Consider the following 15,145-nt stretch of genomic DNA (forward strand, 5'->3'; position numbering starts at 1 on the left):
CTTGGCTGAGTGGTGTTTGCCGAGAGAGCATTCATTTACTGATTAAGCGTCCACGAGAGCTTGCTTTCAATGTTCCTTGCACCAAATCTTCCTTTGGGTCCTCACTTCGAGTGACATGTCCGAAAAACTTGAGCATTCGTATTTAAACAGTCGATAGTGATCTCTCTTATATTGAGTGCTTTGAGAATCTAAATGCTTCGGTGCGCGGTATTGTTATAATATTGAATGTAGGTATTTTTTATTGCTATTGTAAATTAATAAATTAAAAATATCTTGACATGTTCGTATTGTAAGATGCTTGTTTAAAATTAATTGTGGGTAGATAGAGCTTTCACTTGAATCACATAAATGTTTTTATCTTTAGAAAGTATTTTGCTTTCAAATACGTGCAGATTTTCCGAAATTGTTGTAAAAAAATATTTCGTACATCATCCTAATCGATGCAATTTCTTACATTTTTCTACATTTTTGATATTTCAGTCGTTCATTGTGTTAATAATTGAATTGTGTATTAAATTATATTCTAATTCCTACACTAAAAGTCAAAACTGAATGCGGTATGAATAAAAACTTAAGTAAATATATTTCTTACTAGCTGTGCCCGCGACTTCGCGCGAGGTATTTGACAAGTAAATAATTTAGTTACTTTTTTTGTAAAATGATTGTACAATTAATTACAACAGCTACCTATCAGTATAAGTCGCGTCAAAATCTGTTCAATAATTTCAGAGATTATCCGGAACAAATAGACAGACGGAACAGACTAAAGTAAAAAAAAAATGTAATTTTCGTCACTCCAATTCTAATTTTTTGGATAGATTAATTGATTGACAAAGAAAAAAGAAAGATATACTAGTAAAAGCGATACTATATTAAAATTTAGTGTTTTTGCTACGTAATAATAAAACCGCGATCGTGCGTTTTCGTGTTTTTAGATCTTTACAAGACAAACATGACAACGGGAAGCTGCATTTTTTGTATGAAGCGAGAGAAGCGTGACAGTAAATCTCATATTGTTGGTACAAAAGATATAAAGTGTAACAGCACGTCTTCGCGTTATTCTTTACAAAGTAAGATTATTATAACAGCGCGTTTCGCATTTATTATACTAAGCGAGAGAAATGTCACAGCGTGTCGTCGCATCTTTGGTTACAAAGGAAGAATAGTGTAACAGCGCGTCTTCTTATTTTTGAGACAAGGTAAGAGTAATGTAGCAGCGCGTTTTCGCATTTTTGGTACAAAGCTAGAGAAGTGTAACCACATGTCTTCGCATTTTTGGCACAAAGTAAGAGTAGTGTGCCAGCGTCTCTTCGCATTTTTGGCACAAAGTAAGAGTAGTGTGCCAGCGTCTCTTCGCATTTTTGGCACAAAGTAAGAGTAGTGTGACATCGCCTCTTCGCATTTTATAGACAAGGTAAGAAAGAGTATTGTAATAACGCGTCTTCTCATTTTTGCATTAAAAGAGTTGTGTAACAGAGCGTCTTTGTATATTTGGCACAAAGCTGGAGTAGTGTGACAGCGTGTCTTCGCATTTTTGAGACAAGGTAAGAGTAATGTAACAGCGTGTCTTCGCATTTTTGACACAAAATAAGATTTGTGTGGTAGCGTGTCTACTAATCTTTGGTTAAAAAGTAAGAGTAGTGTGTCATCGCGTTCTTAAATTTTATTACAAACCAAGTGAAGCGTGACAGTGCCTATTTGCACTTTTGCCGCATAACGAGAGAAGTATGTATGCGTCATGAATTTTTACAGAAGTGTTACAAGGCGTCTTTGTATCCTTACAAAAGTAAGTGAAACATTTTTGCATTTTTGTTACAAAAAAATATAACCAACAGAGCGCTGCATGAAAACGCTTAAAGCTAATCGAACTATATTATGCGATTGTGAAAATTAAAATATCTAACATGTCAAACATTTTGACGTTTCTGACATTTAAAAAGAAATCAATCGATTGTCAGAAATATTATCAGTTGTTATGACAACGGGTTTTTCACAACACCTGGTCTAAAAAATATTAATTTGTTAGCTCAACGTTCGAGCGTATATTTATATTTTTATATAGAAAATGTAATTTTTGATTGCGGATTAAAAGGATGTCAGTGTTGACACTTCTGCAAGAAGATAAAAAGAAGGAAATAAGGTTAGTCATGTAATATCTGTCAGCTATTATTATCTTTAAAGCAAGGCTTTCTAGATATTTTAATGGAGAACCGCTGGCTTGATAAGAATATGTGTGCTATAACTAGAAACCATGAAAATTTAATTATGCTAGTAACAGATACGGTATGAGGAAGAGGTTAGTGCATTTGCAGGAAGGAGTCCGTGGAGAGCGTGTATAGCAGTAACTCCCGCCTCAACCTCCTGAGTAAGAGGAAGCGAATGGTGCCAGTGGGCGTGGACATGTCCAGCCACTCGTTGGGCAAGGGAGATCGCTACGTGACCCAGCGCGTCCTGTCAGCGAAAACTCATCGGGTCAAGCAGTTGCAGAATCAACTCGCTGATGCACACTACCATTTGCAGGTATCTATCGTTGACATAAGACATTGATATAAACCTTTTGTAGTCTAAATTTTGGGAACGATTTTTAATTTAACTATTACAAGACGAGACAAAGATTAAATTCAATGTAGTTCTATTTTTAAAACGTTCGAAATTCGAATTTGATTAACCCTTTCGTTACCAGCGCCGGAGTTGCTGGCTTCCACCTTGTAATGTGGTCTTGTATAGATCTCTGTTTAAAGATTTATCACAGCCAAATAAATTACTATGAGTTATTCTTACTTCCATTTTTAATTAATATACCAGTAAAATCTTTAAATATGTAACACAAATGAGAAAATTTGAACATATTACCGCCATGCAATGTGCACAATTCGTGGCGCGCTGCTCGGTTTAATAGTCACTTTGGCGGAGTGGGCTGCGGTAAGGAAAGGGTTAATATTTTTATTTAATGGAATCAGGCGTTACCTTGCGGAAGTCCATCCTAAGTAAGAAAAGGACCAATTATATTATTTTGGTCCTTTTCTCACTTTCTAATTTTTTTTTTATTTTTCTTAGTTATTATTTAGCTTAAATAAATATTGGTCCTTTTCTTAGTTAATATTTATGTGAGAACTTATGATCCGAATCTGTGTACAGGGTGATTGGTTATCGTGTATAGTCTTAAATCGGTTGATATATTGCACATTAAGCAAAATTCTTTGTAGCTTTTACGTCTATTTACAATCACTCGTATATAGTAATTATTCTGAAATTATATTGGTGTGCAATGATACCCTGGCGCCCTTTAGGCCTGACCCCCCCGCAGCACTAATTATTAACTTTGCCGTCGTAACAAGAAACTTTTTTCAAATTCCAACAAGCTGTTTTATAGGTAGGTATAGCTTACAGTATGGTATTAGTTACGGTCTTTCTTCTTATGACGGCAGAATAACACTCATTGTTTTTATGCCTGTAGCACATCTCTGTTGCGAAACTAAGCGGGGAACCGCGATAGATTCCAAGACGATGTTTTTAGCTGTCCGCCCCTTGAGACGGCGGCGTCCGTGTGCATTGCACACCTTGCACTATAGGTTAAGCTGCCCCTGTATTCACTCCTTTAAAGCTTTTACACCTATCACCCTGTATAAACTATGAATAAAACACTTCGTGACATTTTAAACAAATGCTTTATTCTTAACCATTCCTTTCAGGAGCTCAGCAATGAGAATCGTGTCTTGCGAGCGATGCAAAAGAAGCAAGAAATTGCTTTGCAGAGGTGAGGATATGTTATTTGCAAATTTATAACGAGAACATGCTAGAAGTTTGGAATTTTGTTAGAAATCAGAATCAAATGGAGGTTCCTTATAATGGCTTCCTTTAACCTAAAGTTTATAGAGTTTCAAACGCGTTCTTATTTGGTAAACGCCCTCAACAAACTCAGTTTTTTTGTGATCACTTTTACAAACGTATTTAACACAGTATTCAAAGTATGGTAGATATTTCCAACCTTTAAATACAGTATTAAATATAGAAATACTGCATTAAATACATTAGAGTTTGGGAATACATTTCAAAAATTTTATTGTCACTTTGTATTATTTAACACTGTGATATTATATTTCTACAAGTAATTTTAAAAGACATTGTATTAACCCTTAGTGGCCTGATTTACGAAAGTGTTTTTTTTTAATATTACTGTGTTTGCTTGAGGGTCTAGATGAAGGGAGAAATAGATTTTTTTTTAAATTTAGTTGGAAAGAAAATTATACAACAGTAATATACGTACAGCCAACCTATAAAAAAATTAATAGTAATGTGAACATTCGGTTTAAAATATTGGTATCAAAATTGAAACTCTAGGTTATTTAGGGTTAATCCTTAAATGCATGGTTTCTTATTGCAGCCTGGAAAAAATGTTTCCTGGTAGGTATTTAATAATTACAAATATCTATTAAAAAAAATAGATTTGCCGCCAAAACTTGCATAATTTTTTTTTGAAACTCAATATATTTATTATCTATGGTCGTCGACGTGCGTTCGGAAACACATACCACACGAATTAAAAAAAAAAAGAAACGTGGTATGTATACATTTGGCAACAAGATGCATTTAAGGGTTAAAGATGGCGGGTAAGTGTTAGTTATATCCTGACTGAGAGGCGAGGACGAGAGAGGTCACACACACGAGATATTTAAGACAGACGTCAAGCCATCTGTTCTTAAATATCTCGTGTGCATCTTAATGATTTTCTACAGTCTCACCGCACACATATCTGACAATGTCGAATGATATTGGTTTCTTTTCACCACTGCAAGGCTGGTCCTATGCTGCCCACATTCAATGACTTCCTGCAACCTTAATTATGTCATTGATCCCACTAGTGGGCGCTCTACCCACCCCGCGTCTATCGCCTCGTGGTCGACACTCGAAAATCTTTCGGTCACTACTATTTCAGACGAGCAATTCTTCGAGCTACTAACATATAATATCTATTCTTTACGATGTTTATGTTATATGATAGTTTTTTTATGATTTTTGAGGAACCTTATGACTGGTAGCTTATCGGCTGCTATAATGATGACGATGTTGGCAGTTGTACTAGTAACTGTGTTACAGTTGATGTGAGACACTAAAAATTGTTTTGATACGCAATTAAAATTCATTTAGATGTTAATGTATATATCTAATATATAAAATTCTCGTGTCACGGTGTTCGAACTTGACCTCCTCTGAAACGGCTCGACCGACTTTTACCAAATTCTATATGCGTATTCAGTAGGTCTGAGAATCGGCTACTATCTATTTTCCATACCCGTAAGTGATAAGGGTGGTCCACCCTCTAAATTTTTTTTTTTTATTTTTTAGACAATTTTTTTGGTTTTTATTTTATTATGATACAGCATACAGAAATACATACAACCCTAAATTTTCACCCCTCTACGATCAACCCTTATTTTTTATTTGTTAATTAAAAATTTAATTTTTTTTTTGCAAAACAACGTTTGCGGGATCAGCTAGTGTAAGTATATATATATATGTTCAACAGGTACGAGAACTCAAACGCGGAGCTGCCTCAGGTGTTGAATTCACATAACGAGGAGATGCGCGTCCAGCAGACGAGGTACAAACAGCTGCGCGCGCAGCATAAGGAGACGACGATGCGTCTCAAGGAGCGCGATCTGCAGCTGCAGCAGCTTCGCGACGAGCATCAACATCTGCTGGAGCTCACTAAAGATAAGTGAGTGTGTTAACATTGTTTATTTTTTTGTGCTTAGGTATTGTAACGGAGTTTGGGCTGATGAACTTCTCTGTTCTATCACCTAGGACCTGATGAAGCTTTTATTTTAATGGCCACCTTTTTAAGGGCCTTCTCGTTTCTCTCTTAATTCTATGACAGGGACTTTGGTTTCAAATAATTCTTAACTATTTTTTTGTTAGCGTTTTCTTCTGGCGTCTTTCGCACTATATCTGCTTTCATTCTTTACATTCTTATATATAGTCTTTTGAATGAAAGATTCACAATCCTACATACATAGCCCCTTTACCTTCGCCGCATTCTTTTAGTACCATAATTTAGTTTACAATTTTTAATTTTTGGCGTTATTTCTGTGTTGTTTATTATTTTACGATTCTTATGTTACTCAACTGTATTTAATATTGGTTCATTTTTTATTTAAATCTATTACCCTATTTAATATTTTATAACAATATTTTTTTTCATCATGAATTTTAAATTTTTTCTTGAAAATATGGGACAGCTCGTAATTGCGTGCCCCACGGTCTGGTCCACCGCTGGGTCGCAGGTACACGAGGGACTCTCTGAGCTTAAACCTATATAATGCAGGTATTCAGCGAATCCCCGTTGCCCCATGGACATTTGGGCCAAACATCCCGCTTCACTGTACCCGCTAAAGCTTGAAATAATTTAACTACAAAATTCCATATGTAGGATGTGTCGTATTTTTAAATTTAGATATATATGTATATATTTTATTGTGCCTAAATTGTGTAGAGAAATATTATACAATTTGTTTAATGTAAAATATTGTGCATTTACTCTATAAATAAAATAGTAAATGTATTCTTTAATAATATTTGTAGTTATTATTTTTATAATATTTATAGTAAGTACAGTAACGTCAGAGATATTTTTGAAAAGCGTGATATTAGCACTGTGGTTAATTGATAGGTTGTTGCACCGAAAGTCGATTAACTTTCCGTACTAGCTAACAAAAGTCACCAGGTAGTGCCCAGTATTGGAATTTAAAATTGTAGTATGCACCATGGCCCAGAAGCGCCCGCTGGGATTTTGGGGAACAAAAGTAAAGACCACGAACCGGCAAGAGTAGCGTAGATTGTCCACCCTTTTTTAAGGTCTTTAGGAGACACTGGAAGCTTCCAACAGATCTTATCTTTGTCCAGTTGTGGGCTTCACACAGCTGAAACATATATGTTATTTATTATAATTGTACGTATATCGGCATTTTTGAAATCTTTTTAAAGTTTCATCTCGGCGAACTTTGTATCGATTTGTATAATCGATATGTAGATATTGAGAATGTATGGGTGATCTAGGAACCTTCTGGAACGCGAGAAGCTTCAGTCGCAGGTGGCTGAGCTGACGGCGAAGGTCCAAGAACAGAACGAGACGATCAGCACCCTGCAGCGGCGGATTGCGCTCGAAGCGAAGAACTTCAAACACCGGCTTCAGTGTGAGATCAACAAACACAAAGACACACGACACGATTTGGACATGGCGATAAGTAACGCTGACAAACTTTCCACCATCATCGAGGTTTGTTCATCACCAATATATTAAATTAAAAAGATCATCAAATGATTAACGTAGCATATAGGGTGATAGGTTATAGATGTAAAAGCTTTTAAGCAATAAAACTCTATACAATACCCGGCGATAAATATTGCACATCGACCTTTGGAAAGAGACAATCGGCTAATTTCGGCTTCATAGAGCGTTATCTCTGTCGCACGAAATACAAACAGTCCAGTATCTATTAGGAGCTGTTAAAACAAATATCATTTGCTTCTTTTGATAATTATGTTTATTTTTTGTATAAAATTAATAAATTTTTCTATAAGGGGCGGGTTTAGGTTGGGGTAAAATAAAAGTAAATATCTCAGTGCCTTAGTAAATAACAAGAAATTTCCTAAAATGTATAACCATTATATTTAGTAATCTGAACTTTTTGGTAAACTGGGTCAAACATTATATTTCCTAGTCTGAAATCTTTGGTAAACTGATTCAAAATCGCTTTGGTCACTTATACGAACTTCATAGACGCGTCTTTGTGGCAATAGCAACCGACCGAGTCGATGTTCAGTCCTCGCGAGCGCCCGTTGTCGGAATGCTAAGCGGGTATTGTCTATGAGTGACAGCCAAAGTCAATATCCCCTTGTGGGGGACTTTTAGGTTAGTCACTGCATGAAGCGTTCACCAAAACGATGTAAGAGTTCGGCGGTCTACTATTTATGTGAAATTGTAGTATGTAGCGACCTAAGCCGTGACTCACCTGGAAATTCTCCACATTAAAGAGGTTTTCACCTCGAACTTTCAGAATAGGCAAATGTCATTTGGACAGCAGTATGTTTGATCTAAATAAAGGTGTACAAAGACCTATCTACTATTTTCTTGATAATTTTGATGACATGGTCAATTATGTTTCAATTTGATGGTAGGAGGTTTTTTCATATATCGCATAAAACAGGTTTAAGTTCCAATAGCTCTGGCACTCAGACATTTAAAGAATAAATTTGTACAAGGTAAAAATGGAATTACCATGTAATGTTTAAAACTGGACATTGTTAGGGTGTCGTTAAAAAAGATTAGGAGACTTACTTTTTTACTCAAACACTGTAACATGTAAAAACGCGAACAAAAAGAAGTTCAGAGATATTAAGAGTAAATGTAAAAACAAAGGCACAGACGATAACGTCTGTGGAACATAGTTCGTATGTACAAAACTTTAAAATATCTCTTGTTTCCTTCTGAAGATGAAAGAGAAGATGCTTAGCACCGCAGCCAGTCGCGTGGTGAAGTCTCCGGTGAAGAGCAGCTCCGCCATGAATTTATCACGGCCAATGAGCAAGGCGAACAAACCCCCAGAAGCAAACACAAACACGTTGAGATCAAACGAAGAACGCACCAATGTAATATTCCTTGACTTACAATACTACCTTCATTAGTAAATATCATTTCCAACAAATAAACATTTCTTTCACCTAGCTCATTCATCTTTTTTATTAAACGGTTCTATTTAGTTTGACCCGTACGAAATTTATTTGTTTATTTATTTGGGTCAAAATTAGAAATTGAAATTTAAGCACCTTCCCGTTGTCAGATTGATCTGAAATTTGGTACACACATTTAATTTAGATGACAATACAATATAATAAAATCAATAACATTATAAATCTAAGATGGCCGCCGATACAAAATGGCGGATTACATATTTTTCCTTAACCCCCTCAATATGGGTATCAAATGAAAGGGCTACACTAGTAAAACACGATGATTATGTCAAAATTTAAAATTCAAGATGGACGCCGTTCTAATATGGCAGACTAGGTACATATTTTTCCACAACCACCACAATATGGGTATCAAATAAAACCGTTTAAAAAACCGTTTAACTTAAAAGTTTTTTAAATGTATTTATTTATCCTTAATTATTTGATAGGATATAGCGATAGAGAGAGCGATTTCCTAAATGACCCAAAGTCATGGACATATCTCGAAGAATTTCTCGTCTGAAGTGGCAGTGAGTGGAGCAAATCGCTCGTGAAGTCAGCGGCCGTTGAGGTCGAAAAGTTTTTTCATGATCCCCGCTATTGGGTACCTCTCATACAACTTGTATTGGTTTTACAAGGACAATTTTTACTTAATTATTTATATTCACATTCGTTTTTAATTATCTCAATTTTCTTATATTCTTCTTAGTATCTCTTACTCGTTCTTCTTTATCCGTCATTCATCTTCCAAAGTAAGAAAAGGACCAATATTTAGCCACTTCCGCACATGCAGTGGTAGTCGTGCAACAAAGTGCACCGCCTTCCAGCCCTCTAATAAATGCGCAATCGGCAAACAATGTGAATTACACGACTGCCACCGTTAAATCGCTCAACATGTATTTTACCTCTCCACGGGGCATCTTCAGGAGTTATGTTACACCGATTAATGCCAAACACAGAGTGACTCTGTGCCGCACGCAAATATTGGTCCTTTTCTTACTTAGGATGGACTTCCGCAAAATAATGCCTGATTCCATTAAATATTTATCTTCCATTCATATCCTTCACCGTTCCTCCTGGATTGCTACTTTATAGCTTTCAGTTTATACATTTATTTACTTATGACACTTTGTTTCATTCTAATTTCAAATTTTTATTGTTTTAACTTACGTCTATATCACAGTAGTATCTTTCATCTTCTTTATTACATTTTGTTACCTTTTTATTTTTCAAATTGAGGCTGAAAGGTTTTTGAATGGTGACCACAAACCAGTGAGCATAGCGTGGGTGAACCTCCGACATAGTTATGGTCGCGGTGAGTTGGATGCGGACAGAGCAGGACCGGTCATTGTTGCGATTTTAGTGGGAGGTGCTTTTCAGTGGGCGTTCCTACCATACGTTCATCTCTTAGGAAGTACCTATATCTGAGGCTATGGAATGCATTACCAGTAGTAATAAGTCGCTGTATGCTAGTAACCGCCTTGAAAAAGATGGTTAAAGATCACTTCGTTATTATATATGCCCTAAAACGCGTTTTCTTTTATCAAGTCCTCTCATCTACATCCAAAGGTCTTCCGTTAGAAATCGCCACGAGCGTTAAAACCGCCTGTTTTATCATCTATGGTCAAATATATCATTTATGTTACATATTTTTGTACGTGTATTTTTATCGCAAATTTGGTGTGTAAATCAATAAAGAAATAGATATTCTGTGTATTTTTAACTCATCTAACAATGTCTAGATACATGTATGACGATTTCAGGTCGATGCCCTCACGAAGCTATGCGAAAATTCCCGCTCCGTAAGCAGTGCTTTATCGAACGACGATGAAACCAGTTCATCAGCAGAACCAATGAATCGGTATGCTAGAAGTCGTACCAATTCTCTAAGTACACGATCAACACCCAACCAAAACAGGAAAAGTTCCAAAGTTTCTGAAGATGTAGGAGAAATTTCCAAGACTGTTCAAGAAGGAATGGCTGACTTGGCAATTGGTGATGAAGACAATCCACTTTTAAACTGTTCTCCGGACGAAATCCAACAGAAAATGGAAGTTCTTAAAGCGGATTTATTAAAGAAAATTAAAAACAACGATGAACCTATATCAAGAAGAAACAGCGCGATGAGGCGAAAGTCCACAGAAGAGTCTATCGAAGAACAGATAGAGATAGATGAAGAAGTTGAAAGACCTGTATCAAGAGGTCGTAGGAATTCAAATGTTTCGTTCTATGAAAGAATCACAGTTGAAGAAACTAATAGTGTAGCTATTCATGATTTTTCGGGTGATGTAGAAAGGAAACCAAAAAGAGAGATGAGTGGGAAAGAGAAGAAATCACCAGGGAAACCAATTGAAACATACTGCAAGGATATTATGCAGGACTTGGAGAAAAGCAGTAGAGTAATAGACAAGCATATCAAACAGTTTAACAATACAAAGCTGGAGAGTGATAAGCTGGTGCAACAGCTTTTTGCTGTCGATAAGATAAACGATCTTGTAAACTCTAACGGGGAAATTCCGGATGAAGCATTGACTGAATTGAATAACAACTTCAAGATTTTGACAAATCAGGTTATAGACGCTGCACCTGTTGCAAGAAAACGATCTGTGTCCGGACGAAAGAATCCGAGAATCGAATCCAGGACAAATCTCCTCGGTGATTCTAATTTGACCAATCAGGATTTGTTAGACGATTTACTTGGAAAGAAATGACAAATGGCTCACGCTTGAAGCATTTTAAAAAGCGTGAAGGTCTCTAATAATCTTATTAAATTGATTTTATATAATAATAATCACAAGATTGAATTAATATATTCTACGTTGCTAAAAATTTTGACAATATATAGATATATTTATATTGATAGTTTAAAAACTATATATCTCGGAAAATAAATATGTTGTAGGTATATTCGACGAAATCCACAGCTAAATGAATAATTTTTACGTAATACACCGTTAATAATTTTGTCATAAACTTCTAAAAATTTTTTAAGAAATATGGAAGCATTCAAAATTTTTTCTCGAAAATGAGCCTATTTTTATATCGACAGCGTGAACGTGTTTGTTATACTCATTGTAAGAAGCTATTATTACAGATTTTCTATTATAGTATTACCGTAACCGCTGTACCGCGCTTTCGGTAAGCAGGGTGAGGTGAGGGGGCGAGGAATAAAAGAGCATGGCGGAACGGTGCGGTCGAAAGCACGGTACAAAGGTAGCACTGTAAATTTCTAGGCGTCGAAGGCAACAGTAGGTAGAAATATACATTGTGAAAATATGCTTTTCACGTAAATGTGTTTTTGAAGTAATGATGTAAATATGGCGTGGCAGTTCTTTATACTAGAGAGTTTTCAGAGTGTGATTATGAGAGTTTACTAAAATGTGGGTAACCTGAAAAAAATCTTTCTATACTGCTGCCATCTATTTGTTGTACCCGCAAACCAAAAATACGTTATTTCAAAACCGGAAATTTGATCATGTAATTTAGTTTCATGTTAATCAACAATCCCTCCTATAACACGGTAGATTCGCGATATAAAAACGTCTTTAGTTTTCACGTGATGAGCTAACGTGACCCCGTATAACGCGTCATGTACAAACTATTCGCGTTCTAAAGAGGGCTTGAATATATTTATTAGTATATAACACAATTGGCACTGATGATTGTTATATGCAAAAGTCACTTAATTTCTCGGTATAGAAATAGTGGAAAATCCCGCGTTATAGGGGGGGAAACAGGTGAAATAAAGTATGTTATAAGAGGGCTTACTAAATATACATGTAAAAATAATTAAACTTATTATTATTGATTTTGATATGGATAGCGCATTTAATAAATTCAAAAGTAAAATGTGATTGTAAAATGCAATGTTATGCCAAAGATATTTCTATAATATTAATTCTCTGGATTATTGTTTCGAAATCTAGCTCTAATCTTAGCACGTCAAACGCCAAAGGATTTACTTATCTAGTCATGAAAGATTTAGATGTTAGATTCAATGAGATCCTTTTTATATCAAACAATATAGTTTTTAGGTATCTATAATTGCCAGTTTTTCTAAAACCCTTAAAAACTTGTCTAAAATTGTTTTCCGCATGTTCACTTGATATTACGTGTTTATATATGTTGCAGTATATGTAAGAGTGTGCGATGACAATTTACAAAAGTTTATATTATTAGAACTTAATATTTTCAAGTTACAAACGAAGTATAAACATTGATAAATATACAAATTAAAAACATATTTCACTTGGTCACGTCATAACTTGAAAACGATTGCTAATATAATTTATCCATGCAAGGTTCTTATGGAAAAAAAAATTGCGCATAATTCAAACAATATTTGCTATTGTAACTACATATTTGAGCGTTAGCCATGAACATCACGCGTTCGACAGTCCGCAACGAACTTCGCGCATTTGACAGTCCGCAATGAACTTCGCGCGTTTGACATTCCTCTACGAAACTACTCGCGTTTGACATTCCTCTACGAAACTACTCGCGTTTGACATTCCTCTACGAAACTAGACTCATTTTTGTCTTTCCTCTACGAAACTACACTCGCGTCTGACATTCATCTACGAAACTACACTCGAGTTTGACATTCCCCTACGAAACTACTCGCGTTTGACATTCCTCTACGAAATTATACTAGAGTTTGTCATTCCTCTACGAACTACTCGCGTTTGACATTCCTCTACGAAACTACTCGCATTTGATATTCCTCTACGAAACTACACTCGAGTTTAACATTCCTCTACGAACTACTCGCGTTTGACATTCCTCTACGAAACTACACTCGCGTTTGATATTCCTCTACGAAACTACACTCGCTTTTGACATTCCTCTACGAAATTATACTCGAGTTTGTCATTCCTCTACGAACTACTCGCGTTTGACATTCCTCTACGAAACTACACTCGAGTTTGACATTCCTCTACGAAACTACTCGCGTTTGACATTCCTCTACGAAACTACTCGCATTTGATATTCCTCTACGAAACTACACTCGAGTTTAACATTCCTCTACGAAACTACACTCGCGTTCGATATTCCTCTACGAAACTACACTCGTTTTTGTCTTTCCTCTACGAAACTACACTCGTTTTTGACATTCCTCGACGAAACCACTCGCGTTTAACTGTCCGCTACGAACTACGTTCACGTTTGACTTTTCTCTATAAACTTCGCGCATTTGACAGTTTTATTTGACAAGTTTTCGATGCTAGCAGATGTTAACTGTGCGGGCTCTTGCGCACGCGACTTTCTGGCAATATATTTATATTGTGATTTATTGATTCTTTGATTTGGAAAATTTAATCATGTATTATTTTATCACATTTTAAAAGTTTAGGTGCGTATATATATAGGTAACTTATTTACTTAGTAATGCATCATCCCCGTGTACACGTGTGTAAATAAATCCTTACCTATTAATAATGAAAAGTAAAAATTGGAAATAACTTTGGCTGTCACACGAGATTTTGACGATGAACGTTGTCAGGTGATGTATTTATTATTAAATGTGATTTGCGAAATTAAACTGATGAGATTAAATTTGTATTTATAAAGTTTGTTGTGTATTTATTTTAATGGGTTACATGTCATTTTCTGAAAGGTTGTGTTCATGTTTGCCTTGGAGACGATGATTGCGATTTTCTTAGGTTACTGCTCAAGGTGAAAAGCTCTGTCAGATATGAAAGCTCTACATGCGGTGTGCCTGGAGGTGTCGGGATTCTTATCTACTACTAGATTTTCGGGATCAGTGTTAACCTAGTACTGACGCAACCTTATGTAGTTAGTTTGATTCTGGGATAAATTCTTAAATAGGATTGCTACGAGTACTGCTTATAAACAAGTTTCCATTGCGCAGTAGTTTTTTGTGTCTACCATAATACCACACTGCGATCGCCGATCTTACCTAACATGGCGATTTTGGTATATCCCCCCCATAGATATTTTTGAGGACTATGCTGCTGCAGTACCTCTATGGCTGAAACGAAGAACTGATATTCTTATTTTTGGTTTTATTTTTAATCACCATGCATTAAGTTATCACTATTATATGCTGCCATAATCTGGGAAATTGTGAGCAATGGCAATTCTATATGATTAATGCACAAAGTACAACTAGCACTCGATTATATAAGTAAGTATGCCGGGAATAGAACCCGCGACCAACGTTCGCAAGTCTCAGTGCTCTATCGCTTGGCTACCTCTGTTCATAGTTGAATATTAGTTATTGTTCTTTATCTAGGGCAGAGTTCCCCAAACTATTTTGTGTCGTAGACCCTTTGCCATGTTTTTCCGTGTTGGGTAGATCCCTTACTTACCTGATATTGATTTCCTGTAAATTTCTAATTATAGTGAAGTTTAGTGTTAAAAACTTAAAGTAAAAACACATGTTAATTTATAC

General features: G+C 35.8%; 1 protein-coding gene across 1 annotated transcript; it reads left to right on the top strand.

Moving 5' to 3' along the window:
- Nucleotides 1-1,905: 1,905 nt before the first annotated feature.
- LOC137931079 (lebercilin-like protein) lies at nt 1,906-11,441 on the top strand. Its single transcript, XM_068774478.1, has 7 exons — nt 1,906-2,144; nt 2,320-2,520; nt 3,693-3,757; nt 5,528-5,719; nt 7,057-7,276; nt 8,494-8,649; nt 10,494-11,441. Exons 1-7 carry the CDS (start codon nt 2,094-2,096, stop codon nt 11,439-11,441), a joined length of 1,833 nt encoding a protein of 610 aa, XP_068630579.1. The 5' UTR covers nt 1,906-2,093.
- The last annotated feature ends 3,704 nt before the right edge of the window (nt 11,442-15,145 follow it).

This window comes from Battus philenor, unplaced genomic scaffold, assembly GCF_028537555.1.
Source record: "Battus philenor isolate CCGP_79_NKW_IND1 unplaced genomic scaffold, ilBatPhil1.0.hap1 SCAF_7, whole genome shotgun sequence".
Taxonomy (NCBI): Eukaryota; Metazoa; Arthropoda; class Insecta; order Lepidoptera; family Papilionidae; genus Battus; species Battus philenor.

Excerpts from the sequence above, each read along its gene's own strand:
- LOC137931079 (XM_068774478.1), top strand. The coding sequence starts at position 2,094 with ATGTCAGTGTTGACACTTCTGCAAGAAGATAAAAAGAAGGAAATAAGG. Across the intron at positions 5,720-7,056 it reads CTGGAGCTCACTAAAGATAA|GAACCTTCTGGAACGCGAGA; the intron begins GTGAGTGTGTTA and ends TGGGTGATCTAG. Across the intron at positions 7,277-8,493 it reads AACTTTCCACCATCATCGAG|ATGAAAGAGAAGATGCTTAG; the intron begins GTTTGTTCATCA and ends TTCCTTCTGAAG.